This window comes from Salvelinus fontinalis, chromosome 31, assembly GCF_029448725.1.
Source record: "Salvelinus fontinalis isolate EN_2023a chromosome 31, ASM2944872v1, whole genome shotgun sequence".
Taxonomy (NCBI): domain Eukaryota; kingdom Metazoa; phylum Chordata; class Actinopteri; order Salmoniformes; family Salmonidae; genus Salvelinus; species Salvelinus fontinalis.
The window spans coordinates 29,901,811-29,922,365 of NC_074695.1; the positions used below are offsets into that span (position 1 = coordinate 29,901,811).

Here is a 20,555-nt window from a genome sequence, read left to right on the forward strand (position 1 = left end):
CACAAATAGGCCAGATGATTCTTGTAGTTGTTGTATTCTTTAGAAAAAATAGGCAGAGTTAATTAAATTGGTTTGGTTTTCATCTTACCCTCACCAGTCGTGTTTGTCCATTTTAGCATAGAGTATAGTACTTATCCATGAATTAGTGCTGTGTCTGCATTCCTTGGCCCCTAGCCTACTTGGGTCAGAACTATGTAGAGGCTTAAGACTGCCACAGAGACAGAGGCCTCTTCTAGAGTTCTGTGCTGTTTCTAGAAAAAAAGCATTTTATTTTCCTGAAGAGTCCTCCGCTGAACGGCTTTGACCTGTGCCCTTTCTGAGGATGTCAGTCAGCAGAATGATTGTTCTTGCTTGGGTGTACCACAGGAGGCTGGAATGGAGTGAATGGAGTGGTTTAAAGGCATGGAAACCATATGTTTGATGTGTTTGATTCCATTCCATTAATTTCTGTTCCAGCCATTACTATGAGCCCGCCCTCCCCAATTAAGGTGCCACCAGCCACCTGTGGGGTTGTACTGTATTAGAGTGGTCGGGTATAGAATAGAATGGGAATAGAAAATGCTGATGAGCTACATATTGGAAGGAGACAAGGATGGGAAAGTGGCCAGAGTGCAAACAAGTGAAGTGTTTCTTTTTGTTTTCATACAAAAGGAAGTTAATTTGGCCGGAGGGTTAGACACCATAAAATCGCTTTCAACACAATTCACAAACAGACACAACAGACATTGCTTGCTACAAATATGCCTCTGTTTTGCCGATAAAACAGTAATTCCTTCTAACAGCCTTTGTGTTGAGGTCATTTACCAGGGTTTTTTCTTGCATATAAAATTCATTTGAGACAAACATTTCAGTCATACTCTGTTCCCTGGTTTTCAGCAGCCAACAATAAGGCCCACATCATTGATGTCATCAAAACCAATAAAAATGCTAACCATGTTTCCACTGAGTACACAAAATATTTCTGTGAAATTCTTTTTGGCATTGAAATTGCTCAGTATGAATAAGCCCATAAGCAGAGTGTGGGACTGCAATAGAGATAAAGCTTTGTTGTTACACAGCTTTGATGTAAATACAAACAATTCTGTCTGGCTTGCCTCATAAGTTTCCCCAGATAGGCATCATCAAATGAGTCAGCATGCAAGGTTGTGACCACAGACCATGTATCAAGGCTCTATATCTATGGTTGTGACAACCATCTTTCTTTCCATGCAAATTATGTCATGTCCAACACTCAACAATGTCAATCATTCCAATTCCAAGCAGTGCTCAATCATTCCACTCAAACAACATTTTATTTTCATCTCATTGTTAAAACTATCCATGATACGTATTCACAAATTTCTTTGAACGTATATGTGCGTGTACACGAGAGAGTGAGAGAGAGGGAGCTTGGCAGGCACAGAGATGTGGGTGGTGAGGGGGGGGGGCGAAGGGAGCTCATTCATTATTCATGAGATGGGTGGGCAGAGTGCAGAATGGCCATGGCACAGACAGAAACTCTATTACTGAGATGTTCACTCTGCTCTGCCTCTCCAGATTCCTGCTATTTGATTGACCAAGGAAACAAAATTGACAGATTGACCACCAAGGATTTTATCTGTTTACGGCACTAACTGGACATTGGAATTGTGGAGAAACTCAATGCATTGGAGTGTCATGGAGATGATGGGGAAGAGGGAAACCTCATGATATTCCACTTGAACGATTGTACTTATGAAAGGTAACGCAGATGTAATGAGCTAATGTGTTCTAACAAGAGGCGGAAAAGTTCTGATAATTGTTGTAGATGAGTTGATCAATGAGTCTGATCAATGATCTGTTTTGTTACACTTTGTATCATATATATTTATAACTAACAGGGTAATATAGTAGTGACATATTAATTACATTATAACAATGTATTTCTTTGGGATTCAAGTAAATATATACAGCAACTAACAAAAGCTGAATTAATGTAGTCCTGTGGAGGTGGTAAGTTTTTCATAATGGCTTGAGACTGGAATTGAGTCCTGGGCATGTGTTGCGTTGGTGGATCTATTGTTTGGAAACGGGGACAAAGAGACTCTGTCAGAGAATGTGACAGCGCAGACTGTTGAGTGGGACAGAGATGAAATACTGCTGTTTGGATACTAAATGGCATTTCATTTTATTTTGTTGTTTTGAGCTAGAAAATATTGTCTTACAAAGCAATTGGTCCCATAAATGTCATGAAATTTAATTTAATTTGATTTCATGAAACATTTTAATTGCTTAATCGGTCACTTATAAAACAGTTCCTAGATAAAGGCGTCCGGCAGTTCAACAGGATCGGTGAAGGTCATTCACTGGAGAGATGGGGATGCTGGCCAGATCCACTCTATTACTACTGTTATGGCAAGGACTGTCTGCCATTGACGTCCCACTGGAAAGTAAGTCAATACAACCTATTGTGTCCCTGCAATATGGTGATAATAGTGTACAGTGCTGTATATTGTCAAATACAGTATGTAAATGAATGTACAATCCTAATGCAATCAGGTCTTTCATTTTGACTTGTCAACCTACAGTCAGACAGCCCCCCACCATTATAAAACAGTCGTTGAAGGATCATGTCGTGGACCCCAGAGACAACATGGTCGTTGAGTGTGAAGCCAAAGGCACCCCTCACCCAATGTAAGAACTGACAAAACAAAAACACTTTCTTTATAGTTCAAAACCATATAAAAATTGTGAGTAGCTGTAGTACAACTCTTTTAACTACTTTAACCAAATGACTTGCCTTTATCCCTAAGTTTCTCATGGAGGCGTAATGGGAAGTATTTCAATGTGGCACGGGACCCTCAGGCCTCGATGAGGAGACGTTCGGGGACGCTGGACATCTATGCCTGGGCTGACCCGGAGGCTTATGAGGGGGAGTACCAGTGTGTTGCCACCAATGAGCATGGCACTGCATACTCAAACAAGATCAACCTACGCATCTCTAGTAAGCTGCCACTCAATTCAGGCTTTTGAGTCCATTGTCACAGAGTACATTCGAAAGCTAGGGCCTCAAACCTTGAAAATGCTCAACTTTGGTGGCAGAACCAAGCAAAGCTTAAAGGGACAAATCCGTACAAAATCTAATTTTGCCAGCCATTTTCAGACCTCAAAAGTGGTCTTATGTTAAGATAAGTTCATATCCCGGCAAGATTCAGCTCTCTGTGTTAAATGCCACTAACCACATCCTATGTTTTCATGTCAGGGGCCCCTCTGTGGCCCAGAGAGGTGTTGGAACCGGTAACGGTGAGTGTTGGTCTTCCTCTGGTCTTGGACTGCAGCCCTCCTCCAGGCCCTCCCAAACCTGAGACCTATTGGATGAGCAAGTGTGAGTAGGCCTACCTCCTATTCTCAAATCAGAAGTACATTGTGTCTAGGAATGGCATTGATATTCTATAATTAATGACAACCACCTGTCTCTCGTTCAGAACTGATGAGCTTATTTTGTTCATGTTTTTGTAATATGGCACTTCTCCCAAACATTATCTGTATTTATCCTATCAACTCCAGATGACCTTACCAGGAAATGCATAAATAACTTTGTATTTATTTCAGGTTCATCAGGGAGACCTTTCAACTGGCCTCACCAGCCCCACCCCCCAGTCATGCTGCCTATCAAACAAGACCGTAGAGTGTCTATGGGGGTGAATGGAGATCTCTACTTCTCTAATGTCTACGTCAATGACTCTGCCACCGACTACTGCTGCAACGCACGCTTCCCCTACAAAAACATCATCCAACAGAAGATGCCTATTACCGTAAGAGTCCTTACAAGTGAGTATTGGTATGTAGCACAAGGGATGTTGCATCATTTACTTAACTTACCATGTACTAACTGGCCTTCCTCATTAAACTGTTGCTTTGGTTTGCCCCGCATTGTTTTATTTCAGACTATCTCTAATACGACTCACCATAGCTCTTCTCCGATCTTACTGACCTAGTGCAGTGGTGAGTGTGTGCTCTGCTTCTTTTGTTGTGTTTAATTTTTACTAAGTATACTGTCAAGAATGAACAACCCCCTTGTCTTAACAACCTGACCCTTCTTTAACATTGGTCTGCCTTGACACACAGTCTTTAGGCCCATGATGAGTTAGGCACCACTGTTTTCCGTTTTCCAGTGTAAAGTACCAGTCGTAGTCACACCACAGTTATAGTCCATGCTGTTAGGATATTTAAGTGAGAAAAGTTCTAACCATAGACTTAGATAGACATTGCGTCATTGTATCTGTCCCATTATGATGTCTCTGAGAACACGGGCAGCGTCATTGAGGCCATCTCCACTTTGAAGTGGTCAATGTTCTTCTTCTACTACTTCTATGAGTTGGCAAACAAACTGAAAGAGTGCACACTGCCACCTAGAGTGTGTTGTTGGAACAGGTATAAAGCCAAGGTTGGTGATTTACTGCCAACTGCAGTTATGGAATGTTTCCTCACAAGTATAATTCATTGGCTGATCCCTCGTGGTGACCTGGATGGAATTATATGATCTTTCCTTAAAGGTGTAATAAGCCGAAATCGCGCCGCCATTTCCTGGTTGCTAAAATTCAAAATAATTTGCTTAATTTCAGTTTGTGACAAAACAAGCACTCGGGGTTTAGAGAATCATTGTACCATCTAAACCGCTGTGGAATGTATTTCCAATAACCAAAATATTGTATTTTCAGCTGGTGTACAAAACCGGAATCAAATAATTAGGGGAGAACAGATTTATCTCTTCTTAGACTTGCTTTCAATGAGAATGATAGATCTATAACTCACATTTCAATGTGAATTGGGTCAGGTCACCCAAAAAGTTACAAATTGCAGCGTTAACCCATAGGAAGTCCCACCCAGTTGACGACTTCAAAATGGTGAAAGTCCATAATGGTGCTTTCCATTCTAAAACGGGCTTTTGTGTTAAAGAGTTCTCTATCTATCTCTGTGGTTCTAACTCTGTGTGGTGTGTTGTGTTTCCTCCACAGCCCGCATGGTGTCTGAGGCCGCTCCCACCTTCCTGTCTCCAGCCGGGAGGTCCAGCTCCCAGACTGTTCTGCAGGGGGAGGAGCTGCTCCTCGAGTGCATCGCTGCTGGAGTGTGAGTGATCCTTGGTCGTCACTAGTTACCACAGGCACAAAGTCATAATTATGGCTAAACCCCGCCTGTTTAAAAAAATGTATTATTAAAATCAGATTTTTCCACCTGACCTTAAATCAAGACCAAAATGCAAATAGTTGTTTTCATGAATTTTTACGATACAGCCACTATCCTCTCAACCACAAACTTTTTGGGACATTCTTTCCCTCGGCAAGTCAGTTGAGAACCACTTCTTATTTACAACCACGACTTGACCAAGAGGCCAGAAAAATAACACAGTAAAAACAGAAACATGGGACAACACAATAGTTTAAATATAGGAGTACCAGCAGTGCTCGAATTGAGAGGGTTTAGAAAAAAGGGCAAATAGCGCGCCCCTTTTTAATTTAAACATTTGAAGAGGGAAAAATGGATCCCGATTAAAAAATGGATCCTAAACGATCTATAACAATGCTTTTCTCCATGAGGCTAGGAAAATAGATCATGCTGCAGACATTATAGAGAAGAAAAATACATGTTTAGAACTAAACATTGATTGCATGGTGCTAGAAAGAATGCACTTAATTGATTGTAGAATGTTATCGATGGACACAGCTTTATAGAATCAAAACATACACAACTAAAAAAAACTAGAAAAAACTAGAACTCGAGACCAAATCATTGCTAATCTCCCCCGCGGCAGTCAAGCAATTGAATTCCGCCAAGAGTCGTTCACAATCTATTCCGGTTATGGCCGCAACTAGACCTTGTTTCAAAATTCAAATGTATCTAGAAATAATCCAAAAATGTATACCTAGCAATCACAATTGTACTGTACATTGTTTGAAGCACATTTTTAAAAGTCTCAGTCACAAATGGCAGCTCCAATAAGCCCCTTGTGGTGAACAAGAGACTTGTACAGTATCATGATGCTTTCGAGTTATCGTTTTTAGGGCCCTGAATTAAACAAAACCAACTGTTGGTGGTATATTTAACGTACTGTATCTCAATTAACAATAATTAAAATAGGACCAAATGCAGGCTCCGGTCATATTTCACACATATCTGTTTAATTTATTTGGTCTTTCACCATAGCTAATCAAGTCAGGGGAACAATTCTGATTCCTTATAATGGGCAAAACATATATGGTAATGAATGTGCTTATTCTCCATACTTCTTCTACTATTCCACTTCCCAGTTTTGCCGGTGCAACTACTGTACTGGTTTTAAGCTATGTCCTGGACAGTGGTGTAAGTCATAAAATGCTACATTGAAATGCCTCAAGTATCTTGTTTTGTACTATTACTACTTCAAACCAAGTCGTCAAATTTTGAATGTTCATTCAACGTTCAACACATCCTGAATACACCTGACTTGTGATTTTATTTGGTTTGAATTATAATTACCATATAATAGTCCAACCCCTGTCATCACATGGACCAAAGATGGAGAGGAACTGGACACGACCAACATGAAGGTGAAGAACTACAACAAGTTACTGCAGATCTCTAAGGCCTCTTTTGAGAACTCTGGTGAATACACGTGCACTGCCACAAACAAGATTGGATACCTGGAACACACCATCACTGTCCGGATCAAAGGTTAGCCAATCATCTACATCACGTCATCCTTCATCACACCAACACACAGATACTGGAACATATTCAGCAAATTTACTCTCACAAGGATTTCGATTTGAACTTTACATTTCACTGTTTGATTTCCCGTGGGAGGAAATAGCCCATTGGTTTGATATTCAGTAGTTTGATATAGCCTGGACATGGTTACTTGTCCTTGTATGGGGTTTGATATTACGGAAATATTTCATATTTATGTAGATTTATGTGATATGATGTTTGTCTTTTTCTGCTGACCTGATCTCCATGACAGCGGCTCCGTTCTGGTTGGAAAAGCCCAGTAACCTGGTGCTTGCCCCAGAGGAGAATGCACGCTTAGTGTGCCGCTCTGACGGCATCCCCCGGCCCAGTATCCGTTGGTTCATCAACGGAGATACAATAGAGGGTAAGCAGCTAACCTAAGCACACTTATAGATGCCACTCACATTTTTTAATAATTATTTATTTGAAAAATATAAGACATTTTGTCACTTAATTGAAAAGGTTAAATGGTAAAGTAAGTAACTACTAGGAAATAATAGTTTACTTCTTCTTCTCCTATCCTTTCCAGATGCTACTCCAGTCCCAAACAGGGAGGTGTCAGGAGACACAATTACCTTCCGCTCTGTGACTGTGGCGAACACTGGTGTTTACCAGTGCAATGCCTCTAACCAGTATGGCTACCTGTTTGCCAATGCCTACATCAACGTACTGCGTAAGATATCACATTTGTTTGCAGAAAATAACCCTAAACCTCTTTATCCATTGGCATATGTGTAAATGCAGATATTAGGTCACCATTGCAGGATTCTAGTGTGATACAGTTTCATTTTCTGTTCCTCAAGATGCAACACCAAGTATTTTCAGAGCCACATATGTAGAGATTTCAGTGCCAACAGAAATGTTATTTGAATTTCAGAATATTTGGATATTGAATTTGAATGTAATATTTTTGAATTTGTAATGCACGAATGTAATCATTGAATTCATAAATCGAATTTGTATTTCATGATTTGAAACTGAATTGAATGAATATTGCATTCAGTTTTAAAGTTCAATTTCAATTTAATAGCATATTCAAATGCAATATTTATACTGTAAATACGGTAGATGGTAGATATTGCATTCATTGTCTGTGTATCAAGTTCACAAACCATAATTTCAAGTTAATCAAAGTTTCATATATTCAATGCATTCAGATTCCGTTTTCAAATGCAGTTCTCTAAATTCAGATTCAAAACCAGAGACAGCATCCTGGTACTTTCCCAGCCAGGAAAGGTAGAGGAGAACAGATAGAATCAAACTCTCTGTGGTAAACAGAAGCCTCTGGCCGTTTCTGAAGCCAATGTGGCATGTTGAATTTATTTTCTACCTATGAACATAGAGAGTTGGATTCTATCTGTTCTCCTCTACCTTTCCTGGCTGGGAAAGTACCAGGGTGTTGTCTTTGGTTTTAAATCTGAATTTAGAGAACTGCATTTGAAAACGGAATCTGAATGTGTTTGAGAAGTTGAATATATGAAACTTTGATTAACTTGAAATGATAGTTTGTAAACTGGATATGCAGACAATGAATGCAATATATACCATATTGAAACTGAATGTATAAATATTGAATTTAAACGTCAATTTGTCATTCATTCAATTCAGTTTCAAATCATGAAACAAAAGATCAATTTATAAATTTTGTGATTTCATTTGTGCAAAATTCAAAATTTCTGTTGGCACTAAAATCGCTCCACAGCAAGGAATGAAGATAAAAAGTATATGTGAGTTGTCTAATGTCTCATTTCCTTATCTGCAGATGCAACGCCACGTATCCTTAGGCCTAGGACTGATCTGGTGAAGGTCATTGAGGGCAGACGCGCCTGGCTAGACTGCCGCTATTTTGGCTCGCCCGTGCCTGATCTGCGCTGGTGAGAACATGTTTATGATGCTCTTCTCTCGTGTGTGTATGCATGTGTGTAACTGACTACCTGTTTTTTCACAGGTCTAAGTATGGACTGGGCAACCTGGAGGGGAATCACTTTAAAGTACACAGCAACGGGACACTACAGATCAGAGGCACCCGTATGGATGACCAGGGGACATATGTGTGTATTGTCAGCAACAAGGAAGGACGAGATGAAAACCAGGTCAAACTAGAGGTCAAAGGTGAATGCCTAATAATAGATTTACTGTAACACTTTGCTTCTGCATGTCGTTCAATCTAGAGTTACACTGTTCATGGATCACATTGCAGGTGCTCTTGTGATCCTTATCCTCTCTTTTTCAGAGTCCACCAAAATTCTCAAACGCCCAGATAATATGAGAGTCCTCCGGGGGACTGATGTCCGGTTGGAGTGTAAGGCCCAACATGACCCCACGGTCGCCATCACCACCACCTGGCTGAAGAACAAACAGTTCCTCATCATAGGCTGGAGGTGAGCCTGAATATGACTACTTGTCCTTGTAACCATTGTAACAATGGGGTTATAGTTATAGCTAACCAGTGGTGTAAAGTACTTAAGTAAAATCACTTTACTACTTTAGTTTTCTTTAGGTACTTTACTATTTATATTTTTGACTACTTTTACTTCACTACATTCCTAAAGAAAACAATGTACTTTTTACTTCATACATTTTCCTTTACACCCAAAAGTACTCGTTACATTTTCAATGCTTAGCAGGACAGGAAAGTGGTCCAATTCACTCGAACATGTCTGGTCATCCCTACTGCCTCTGATCTGGAAGACTCACTAAACACAAATGCTTTGTTTGTAAATTATGTTTGATTGTTGTAGTGTGCCCCTAGCTATCCGTAAATAAAATAAAAAAAGGACATTTTGCCATCTGATTTTCTTATTATAAACCATTTGAAATGATTTATACTTTTACTTTTGATACTTAAGTATTTTTTTGTAATTAGATTTACTTTTGCACCTAAATATACTTAAGTATATTTAAAACAAAATACTATTAGACTTTTACTCAAGTTGTATTTGTCTGGGTGACTTTTACTTTTGTCATTTTCTACTCAAGTATCGACAATTGGGTACTTTTTCCACCACTGTAGCTAACATCAAATGAACAGAGTTATAGTCTATATCTGAGTATAACTAAAGGCTAAATGGTGAATAGTTCAACTGAATTTGTCAAGAGGACTTTGTAATAATAACAGTATTGTGTCCTTTTAATTATCTCCAGGCTGTCGCTGGATGAATCAACTCTGGTCATCACAAACGTCAACAGAGGAGACGAGGGCAATTACACCTGCATCATCAAGACTGAGATGGACAAGAACACTGCCTCCGCCCGCCTGGTGGTGATGGGTAGGACTATAACTTGACACTTAGTTAACATACACAGCTACAGTACATACACTGTGTTTCAGCAATTGCATTACATGTTATGTAATGTTAACTACATTGCATTATGTAAGAGTAGCAGATAGAGACTTCATAAGCATGCTGTATGTTTTTGGAATTTGCATCAAGCGTTTCCTTCCCTTCCTCCCAGATCGTCCAGACCCCCCTACAAACTTGCAGTTGTCGGACCCCTTTGAGCGCAGCGTCAGGCTTACCTGGACCCCTGGAGATAGCAATCACAGTCCTATCAAAGGTAACAGCTCTACCCTACAGTCTACACCTCAGGAGCAGGACATCCAGAGTAAACATAGGCCTGGATGCAGGCCACGTATACACCATAGTTTCATTGAAATAGTCAGTTAGCTACCATCAACTGAAGGAATCAGTGTGTTCTTCTGGGCTTTTCCTCCAGAATACCTGGTGCAGTATGATGATGATGACTGGTTACCTTTCAAGTGGAGAAACCTTTCCACGTACCCCGGAAACTTGAACTCTGTCATTCTGCAACTGTCACCATTCATTATCTATGAATTTAGGGTCATTGCTATCAATGACATTGGTATGAGTAAACCCAGTCGCTCGTCAGCCAACTTCCAGACTGGTGGAGCACGTGAGTATTTCATGCTTGATGAGTTTGATAATGTGTTTTGAATAATTCATTTCTCATTGGCTTCATTAATTGTATTGAACAGGAACATAGCTGACAATTATCTTTCATATTAAAAAACTTGGACAATGAGCTTTCACAAAATAATCTGTGTACTTGCTATGATTCTCAGCTCCAGACGCCATCCCTAAAAACATCCAAGGAGTGGGAACATGGAGAAACAACATGATGATCAGCTGGGAGGTGATAAATTCAAAGTGTTTTCAAAAGCTAATTCTCCATTCATTCATTTGTAACTCAATGTTTATTCAATGAAGAATAACAACTTTTATTCTGTACAATTGAACTTCCGTGTCTGGTATGGGGAAAAGGCACTAAACAACAGAGAGTGGAACGGTCCCCACCTAAAGTACTTGGTGTGGTGGAAACGGAGGGATTCCAGGGAGGAGTGGAAGAACGCTACCACTTGGTGGTGTAAATACTACATCTATGACACAGACACCTTCACACCATATGAGATAAAGGTCCAGGCTGTCAATGACTTTGGGATGGGCCCAGAGTCCACTGTCATCATAGGCTACTCTGGAGAAGACCGTGAGTATGACCACCCATCCCTTCCTGCAGATACAGAGACACTTTTTTATATACATTTACAGGTAGCTATAGACCTAGATCGATCCATGCCATGCCATGCCATGAATTCATGGATATTTATTGTTCACACATAAAAACTGATCTTTGTCATGTCTATACCTAGTTGACATTTAGCCATACCATAGTTAGCCATACCGTAGTGAATTACAACTTCCTTCTGGTGTGTCTCAGGTCCCACTGCTGCCCCCCTCAACCTGCGTGTGTCCAGGATAGAGGCCACTAAGGTCACCGTGCACTGGGACCCCGTGGCTCGCAGCAGCATCATGGGAGAACTGAAGGAATACAAGGTCAGACTAATGGGAATAGGTGGCTTGTTAAGTTTCTGATTTTCAATTCCAAGTCTGACAATCTATTCTGACAAGTAGAGATCCAGGCCAAATTGTTATTCATTAGGAAAGAGGTGGAGGAAGAGCCCTTCACACACTGGCTGCATGAATGAATGAATGAATGAATGAATGAATGAATGAATGAATGAATGAATGAGGGAATAAACAACAGAACAAAAGAGGGAACGAATGCATGTGCTGTGTCCCTCTATCCCAGGTGTACTTCTGGCGAGACAGTAGCCAGCTGAGGTGGCTGAGTGTGAGCAGGGCCATGAAGTCTAAAGCCTTTCCAGCCAGCGGGCCGCGTCTCTCTGGTGTCCTGCCGGGACTCATCCCTTACAGCAACTACAAGATGTACATAGTGGTGGCCAACAACCGATACGAGGGACATCCCAGTAACACCATAGAGTTCTCCACTCCAGAGGGAAGTAAGGAAAAGCATTGTGGTGCTGTATTAGATGTGGCAGACACCTTTTCTGTCAGGGTTCTTTTCCTAATCATGTATTTCCCAGTGTTTATTCTCAGACTTGACCTCTGATCTATGTCTGTAGCACCCTCTGCTCCAAGATCCTTCAGAATCCAGCAGAGAAATTTGGACATGATCTGGGTGGACTGGGACACTCCTGCAGAGCCCAATGGCATCGTCACCGGATACATACTCAAATATCAGACAGGTAGGAAGACTTACTCATAAGCCAGGTGAGCAAATAAGGTAAAGTATCTACAGTAAGTACAGTATCTGCATGTCTCTTAATGGCTCTCTACTGTGCACTCTCTTTACAGTGAACGCAACTCAGGGGGAGGAATTGCACGTTGAGCAATTTCCCCCAAACACCACCAGTTTTGCTGTTCGCCGATATGATCGCTACACCCGCTATAGATTCACCATAGCAGCACAGACTAGAATCGGGGTAGGAGAATGGTACACAGAGGAATCACCCCATTATACAACTGAAGGTATAACACTGCAGGTCAATCAGAGCACACAATTACAAGCCATTAAACATCCACACATCTGCAGATTTGATCATGACAATTAATCATGTGTGGGTGTTTACATACAGCTTATGCTCGGGAGCAGGTGGACCTCTCCACTCAGGGCTGGGTAATTGGAGTGATGTGTGCTGTGGCTCTCTTCGTGCTCATCCTGCTGGTCGTCTGCTTTATCAAAAGGAGCCGAGGGGGCAAATACCCAGGTACTGTAGCAATACTGTAGTCCACAAGACTTCTCAATTAAAGGACTAACATTCTTAGAAGGAGAGACAGACCTAATACTCAGTGGCATGTCCAGGGGGTGCCCTGAAATCTGATTGGCCACCCCAGTGGCCCCCTCAGAAATTCAGATCTGATAGGTTGTCTCAGAATATATTGATAATTTTTACCAAGAAAAAGAACCGACGGCAAGATTCATCGATCTAACCGGAGAAAGCATTCGAGCAAAACAGTGCCACTTTGTCTTAGTATGTGTAGCCCATGTATCTAATGCTGTCTGGACAAAAAGAGTTCAACTGAATGCTTTCAACCTAAATTTGTCTTCCGCATTGAATCCAACCCCCCTGAATCAGAGAGGTGCATTGAATCCAACCCCTCTGAATCAGAGAGGTGCATTGAATCCAACCCCTCTGAATCAGAGAGGTGCATTGAATCCAACCCCTCTGAATCAGAGAGGTGCATTGAATCCAACCCCTCTGAATCAGAGAGGTGCATTGAATCCAACCCCTCTGAATCAGAGAGGTGCATTGAATCCAACCCTTCTGAATCAGAGAGGTGCATTGAATCCAACCCCTCTGAATCAGAGAGGTGCATTGAATCCAACCCCTCTGAATCAGAGAGATGCAGGGGGCTGCTTTAACTGACATCATCGGCACCCGGGGAGCAGTTTTTGGTTAACTGCCTTGCTCAAGGACAGAACGGCAGATTTTTCCACCTTGCCAGCTCAGGGATTCAAACCCTCAACCTTTCAGTTACCGGCCCAACAATCTTAACCACTAGGCTGGGCTACAGATACTACAACAGAGGGGTGCTGTTTGCCTCACTCAGATGCTTTCTCTAGTGAAATAGATTCAGCCTCTTACGAATTGACTGGAAAAGTATGAAACACAGACCGTCATGAATAAGAAATCATTATACGTTTCCTTTCTTTTTTATTGTACATTTTTTGAGGGAGGCTGGCCTAGTTTTTTAAGTGATTTGTTTGACAATCAGATGACAACATCATGACTAGTTGTGTTCATGACTCATTAAAAGGTAATACATTTTTACAGTTAAATTACATATCTTTACTATAAAGAAGGGGTCCCCAATTACATTAAGCCGTGGGTCAATTTTTTTCCTTGAGCGCATGGTTGTGGGGCCGAAACATACAGTGGATTTGAAAAGTATTCAGACCCGTTTTTTCACATTTTGTTAGGTTACAGCCTTATTCTAAAATGTATTAAATAGTTGTTTTCTTCTCATCAATCTACACACAATACCCCGTAATGACAAAGCAAAAACAGTTTTTTATACATTTTTGCAAATGTATAAAAATTAAAAATTAAAATGTAATATCACATTTACATAAGTATTCAGACCCTTTACTCAGTATTTTGTTGAAGCACCGTTGGCAGCAATTACAGCCTTGAGTCTTCTTGGGTATGACACTACAAGCTGGGCACACCTGTATTTGGAGAGTTTCTCCCATTGTTCTCTGCAGATCCTCTTAAGCTCTGTCAGGTTGGATGGGGTACTTCGCTGCACAGCTATTTTCAGGTCTCTCCAGAGATGTTTGATCGGGTTCAAGTCCGGGCTCTGGCTGGGCCATTCAAGGACATTAAGAGACTTGTCCCGAAGCCCTTCCTGCATTGTCTTGGCTGTGTGCTTAGGGTTGTTGTCCTGTTGGAAGGTGAACCTTCGCCACAGTCTGAGGTCCTGAGCGCTCTGGAGCAGGTTTTCATCAACGATCTCTCTGTACTTTGCTCCGTTCATCTTTCCCTCGATCCTGACTGGTCACTCTGACAGAGCTCCAGAGTCTCCCAGTCTCTGCCGCTTGAAAAACATCCCCACAACATGATGCTGCCACCACCATGCTTCACCATAAGGATGGTGCCAGGTTGCCTCCATGACGCTTGGCATTCAAATCAAATCCAATCAAAGTTTATTTGTCACGTGCGCCGAATACAACAGGTGTAGTAGACCTTACAGTGAAATGCTTACTTACAGGCTCTAACCAATACTGCAAAAAAGGTGCTAGGTGAACAATAGGTAAGTAATGAAATAAAACAACAGTAAAAAGACAGGCTATATACAGTAGCGACGCTATAAAAGCAGCGAGGCTACATGTAGACACCGGTTAGTCAGGTTGATTGATGTAGTATATACATGTAGATATGGTGACTATGCATATATGATGAACAGAGAGTAGCAGTAGCGTAAAGGAGGCGTTGGCAGGTGGTGGGTGGCAGGACACAATGCAGATAGCCCCGTTAGCCAATGTGTGGGAGCACTGGTTGGTCGGCCCAATTGAGGTAGTATGTACATGAATGGTTCGTCGCAAGGCATAGCAGGATTTCTTGTAAGCTTCCGGGTTAGAGTCCCGCACCTTGAAAGTGGCAGCTCTACCCTTTAGCTCAGTGTGTGTGTTGCCTGTAATCCATGGCTTCTGGTTGGGATATGTACATACAGTCACTGTGGGGACGACGTCCTCGATGCACTTATTGATGAAGCCAGTGACTGATGTGATGTACTCCTCAATGTCATCTGAAGAATCCCGGAACATGTTCCAGTCTGTGATAGCAAAACAGTCCTGTAGTTTAGCATCTGCTTCATCTGACCACTTTTTTATAGACTGAGTCACTGGTGCTTCCTGCTTTAATTTTTTACTTGTAAGCAGGAATCAGGAGGATAGAGTTGTGGTCGGATTTCCAAATGGAGGGCGAGGGAGAGCTTTGTACACGTCTCTGTATGTGGAGTACAGGTGATCTAGAATTTTTCCCCCTCTGGTTGCACATTTAACATGTTGATAGAAATTTGGTAGAACTGATTTAAGTTTCCCGGCATTAAAGTCTCCGGCCACTAGGAGCGCCACCTCTGGGTGAGTGGTTTCCTGTTTGCTTATTTCCTTATACAGCTGACTGAGTGCGGTCTTAGTGCCAGCATCTGTCTGTGGTGGTAAATAAACAGCCACGAAAAGTAGAGCTGAAAACTCTCTAGGCACGTAGTGTGGCCTGCAATTTATCGCAATATACTCTACTTCAGGTGAGCAAATTCTAGAGACTTCCTTAGATTTCGTGCACCAGCTGTTGTTTACAAATATGCACAGACCCCCCCCCCCCCCCCCGTCGTCTTACCGGAGTGTGCTGTTCTATCTTGTCGGTGCAGCGTATATCCCGCTATCTGAATATCCATGTTGTCATTCAGCCACGATTCCGTGAAACATAGGATATTACAGTTTTTGATGTCCAGTTGGTAGGATATTCGTGATCGTACCTCGTCTAATTGTCCATTGATTGCACGTTGGCGAGTAGTATTGACGGTAACGGCAGCTTTCCCAGTCGCCTTCTCCGGGTCCTGACCAGGCATCCGGCTCTTTGTACTCTGTACCTGCGTCGCTTCTTCTTGCAAATAACGGGGATGTCGGCCCTGTGGGGTGTTTGGAGAATGTCTTGTACGTGTTCCTTGTCGTAGAAAAAATCTTCATCTAATCCGAGGTGAGTGATCGCTGTCCTGATATCCAGAAGCTCTTTTTTTGCCGGTAAAATATGGTTGCAGAAACATTATGTACAAAATAAGTTACAAATAACGCAGGGAAAAAACACATAATAGCACAATTGCTTGGGCGCCTGTAAAACTGCTTCCATTTCTTCCGGCACCATTTTAAGCCAAAGGCCAAAGAGTTCAATCTTGTTTATCATGGTCTGAGAGTCCTTTAGGTGCATTTTGGCAAACTCCAAGCGAGCTGTCATGTGCCTTTTACTGAGGAGTGGCTTCCGTCGGGCCAGTCTACCATAAAGGCCTGATTGGTGGAGTGCTGCAGAGATGGTTGTCCTTCTGGAAGTTTCTCCCATCTCAACAGGGAGACTCTGGAGCTCTGTCAGAGTGACCATCAGGTTCTTGGTCAACTCCCTGAACAAGGCTCTTCTCCCTGATCAAGGGAAATGCGCCAAACCTAAGCTGAAGCATTTCACACATTCAACCATCATAATTATATTGATTAAATTCACCTTGCATTGATTAAGGTTCAAAATGTTATGGCGCCTTAACTGGGTTTGTGCCCCACCATGGCCAACCCATTCAAAATGTTCTGGACACGTCATTCCTAATGCTATAGTTAAATCACTAGCATAAAGCTTCTGATCCCACAATTGCACTAAACAATCGAATGGATAGGATACATTTACCCTAAGTATGCATTGCTTATATTATATTTGGTCAAAGTAACAAGACAGAGATTTTTATTTTCAGTACGGGACAAGAAAGAAGTGACATTGGAGCCAGTGGATGACAAAGATCAGGAGGGATCATTTGACTATCGGTAAGCAATATAACAGAACTGTCTGAAAATCAACTGAGAAAACCTTGACTTGAGATAGGTATCAGTGGTACCAATGCAAGGTTTGTGTCGTTCAAAGTAAACCCCATATACCATGTATAATAATTTTGTGAAGTATTCCTCATCATGTCAGTTTCCTTTAAGACAGATATGGTATCTAAATAATTCCACATGAACAGTGATCTAGTCATATAAACATGTATTCATACTGTAATATGTCATGGTAATAATATTCAACATTGGAAAAAATGTTTTTTTAATTCCCTAACAATATTGTACCATTTGGTGTTGTCATTATTTCAGAATATTGTATTTTTCCTGGTAACTCCCCAATACTCCCCAATTGATCTCTCTATTCTGACTACTAATGTTTTCACATTTTCATCCTTGTTCTTTTCGCCTTTGGACTACTGAAGGTCTCTGGAAAGGTATGATAAGACTAACACTGACAAGTTTACACCATGTACACCATTTTTACTATATTATTTTGTATTATTTTACTTATATATTGACTTTATTTTTATAACCAATAATCAGAAATCTGAACAACAAAAAAACAACATAAAAAAGGTCTGTGTCTGCAATTCAACGTGTTGTCATTGTTGAAACAAATGAATGGTTTAAGTGATTTGATTGAATGATCAACCATTTTAGGACATTTTATAGCAATGTTCTTCAACACTCGCGCTCAACACAATTCCTAAACAATCTATTTTAATGTTTCAGGATAAGTCGTGTCACCACCATTCCCTACTCTGCCCGACGGTAAATATTATAACCAGTTAGTCTAGAACTGTATGCAGAAAGCTGTTAAGCCATAACCACAGCTCCTGAAGCGTATCCTCTGATATTGTCCTTTTTCTTCCAGGGAGGAAGAGACTAAAGTTGGTAGGGGCCAGACGACAGTAGACACCATGATGAAACGGACAGATAGTGACGACAGTCTGGTGGACTATGGTGATGGACAGGAGATTGAGTTCAACGAGGACGGCTCCTTCATTGGCCAGTACACTGGACACAAGGAGAGGGATGACAGAGACACAGAGTTCAGTGAGAGCAGGAGCCAGGAAGCCCACTCCCCGATGGCCCACTCCCCCATGAGCCCCATCTATTCATTTGCATAAGGAAACAAGACGTACAATGGGTGTTACACTCAGACTGGGTCCGGAATGAACATTGCCCACTAGCGCCTCTATAAACAGTTGTATACGTGAATCAGACTGGGTCTGGAATGCCCACTGCCCACTGACTGGGGGACACAGGTGTTCCCAAGCAAATCCACCATCTTCTTCAATCCAGGCACACAAGATGATGTGGTTGGAGCCTGGTAGTGTTCCTCTATTCTCATGCTCTGCATTGACACTGGGTTGGTGCTGTAAATGCAATACAGCAGCAATTTAACAAAAATATGAAGGTTATAGTTAGTCTGGTTACAGTTACATTTATGAAGTTGTAAAAAGTACATGCTTATCAGGTGTATTTTGTAGGTGTGGAAGTGCATGCGTACATGTTGATGTGCGTGTGTAATATTCCTACTAATGGAGAGATATTGACTGCACATTAGGCAGAGGGATACATTGATAAGTTTATCATGTTGATAAAAGCAGTGACACCTGGTAGAGAAACTATTTATATGATAAATATTATTTATATGATGATTTATATGACAGTGGGAGAAAAATCTTAATTTACGATTCACTGCTAAGTCACCAGTTTAGGCCTGGCAGGATTGCTAAGTATCCTTTTAACTTTATCTCTACCTGATGGCAGTAAATATAGTACCACCTTTAGGGCTCTGTGCCCTTGACTTGTTTGTCTGTTTGTCTAAACATTGATCTGTGAATCTTGGCTGATGTTGTTGTTGGTATGATGACACATTGTCATTGTGTACACACATTTCAGGACTGTGGGCTGCTTCAGCATCTTTCAAAGCTAGACAGATGTCATCTGTAGCCTTGAAAATGTCTGGACAGCAAATTGTCTACTTTTGGGTGTGAGCAGGAAGTGTAAACACAGACATATCCGTAATATCCCTAAACATATCCCTAATCAATGTCTCTAGGACCATACTGTACCTTGTTATCCCCTGTGCACTTTTATTTGTAGGAATTTGTGTAATTGTAATGTGGTGAGCTACAGTATTTAGAAGTTGTAAATGCTATGATATTATTTAATCATTTATTTACTTTCTGCTTATTAGTAATGTTCCTTGTGATTTTGACAATATTAACTGATAGAGATTTACCTTGTACTCGTGGTACTCTAATTAATACACAAATAGATTAAAACACTGTTCTAATGACATGAAATGCTCAAGGCCAGCTGCATTTTTCCATCATGAGTAATAGTGTTGAAAGTACAATATGGAGGAGCAGTAGTACAGTATCATCATGTTCTCAAATGATATGGTGCACACGGCATACTGTATATTAACCTTCCAGTCAGGGACTATGAATCTGCAACATCGTCAGTAACATTAGTGGGGGAAAGCTGCCAGGTGATTCAGAGCTGTAACAGACGCCGTATTTCAGCCATAATTTAGTTTTTTTTAACTGGCACTTGTACAATGCCTTCAGAAACTATTCACACCCCTTGACTTTTCCACATTTTGTTGTTACAGCCTGAATGTTAAATGGATTAAACTGAGATGTTGTGTCACTGGCCTACACGCAACACCCCATAATGTCAGTGGAAATGTTTCTTCAACAAATTAATTAAAAATGAAAATTTGAAATGTCTTGAGTCAATAAGTATTCAACCTCATTGTTATTTTAAGCCTAGATAAGTTCAGGAGTACAATTTTGCTTAACAAGTCACATAATGAGTTGCATGGACTCTGTGTGCAATAATAGTGTTTAACGGGATTTTTTAATGACTACTAAATCTCTGTACGCCACACATACAATTGTCTGTAAGGTCCCTCAGTCGAGCATTTCAGTGAATTTCAAACACAGATTGAACCACAAAGACCAAGGAGGTTTTCCAATGCCTTGCAAAGAAGGGCAACTACTGGTAGATGGGTAAAACATGTAAAAGCAGACATTGCATATCCATTTGAGCATGGTGAAGTTATTCATTACACTTCGGATGGTGTATCAATACACCCAGTCACTACACAGATACAGGCGTCCTTCCTAACTCAGTTGCTGGAGAGGAAGGAAACCGCTCAGGGATTTCACCATGAGGTCAATTGTGACTTTAAAACAGTTACAGAGTTCAATGGCCGTGATAGGAGAAAACTGAGGGTGGATCAACATTGTCATTTCTACACAATACTAACCTAAATGACAGAGTGAAAAGAAGGAATTATATTCCAAAACATACATGCTGTTTGCAATAATGCACTAAAGTAAACTGGAAAAAATGAGGCAAAGAAATGAACTTTATGTCTTGAATACAACGTGTTA

General features: G+C 41.1%; 1 protein-coding gene across 9 annotated transcripts in view; it reads left to right on the top strand.

The window, feature by feature from the left end:
• Positions 1-19,882, top strand: part of nfascb (neurofascin homolog (chicken) b) — a 32,124-nt gene extending 12,242 nt beyond the window's left edge. For 4 of the 9 annotated variants that reach the window (XM_055892143.1, XM_055892146.1, XM_055892145.1 and 1 more), the window contains 27 exons: positions 1,537-1,720; positions 2,274-2,408; positions 2,547-2,652; positions 2,772-2,962; positions 3,221-3,343; positions 3,571-3,789; positions 4,977-5,088; positions 6,485-6,669; positions 6,959-7,090; positions 7,256-7,399; positions 8,489-8,600; positions 8,675-8,838; positions 8,960-9,107; positions 9,871-9,995; positions 10,183-10,284; positions 10,444-10,641; positions 10,811-10,881; positions 11,010-11,232; positions 11,464-11,579; positions 11,836-12,046; positions 12,170-12,292; positions 12,402-12,575; positions 12,683-12,814; positions 17,061-17,130; positions 17,565-17,576; positions 17,875-17,913; positions 18,017-19,882. In XM_055892143.1, coding sequence (XP_055748118.1) covers positions 2,333-2,408; positions 2,547-2,652; positions 2,772-2,962; positions 3,221-3,343; positions 3,571-3,789; positions 4,977-5,088; positions 6,485-6,669; positions 6,959-7,090; positions 7,256-7,399; positions 8,489-8,600; positions 8,675-8,838; positions 8,960-9,107; positions 9,871-9,995; positions 10,183-10,284; positions 10,444-10,641; positions 10,811-10,881; positions 11,010-11,232; positions 11,464-11,579; positions 11,836-12,046; positions 12,170-12,292; positions 12,402-12,575; positions 12,683-12,814; positions 17,061-17,130; positions 17,565-17,576; positions 17,875-17,913; positions 18,017-18,272 — 3,564 coding nt within the window. In that variant the 5' untranslated portion in view covers positions 1,537-1,720; positions 2,274-2,332 and the 3' untranslated portion in view covers positions 18,273-19,882. Of the gene's footprint in view, positions 1-1,459; positions 1,721-2,273; positions 2,409-2,546; positions 2,653-2,771; positions 2,963-3,220; positions 3,344-3,570; positions 3,790-4,976; positions 5,089-6,484; positions 6,670-6,958; positions 7,091-7,255; positions 7,400-8,488; positions 8,601-8,674; positions 8,839-8,959; positions 9,108-9,870; positions 9,996-10,182; positions 10,285-10,443; positions 10,642-10,810; positions 10,882-11,009; positions 11,233-11,463; positions 11,580-11,835; positions 12,047-12,169; positions 12,293-12,401; positions 12,576-12,682; positions 12,815-17,060; positions 17,131-17,564; positions 17,577-17,874; positions 17,914-18,016 lie in introns of those variants that run through there. The other 5 variants (XM_055892150.1, XM_055892144.1, XM_055892151.1 and 2 more) reach the window with 5 other exon arrangements.
• Positions 19,883-20,555: the final 673 nt, after the last annotated feature.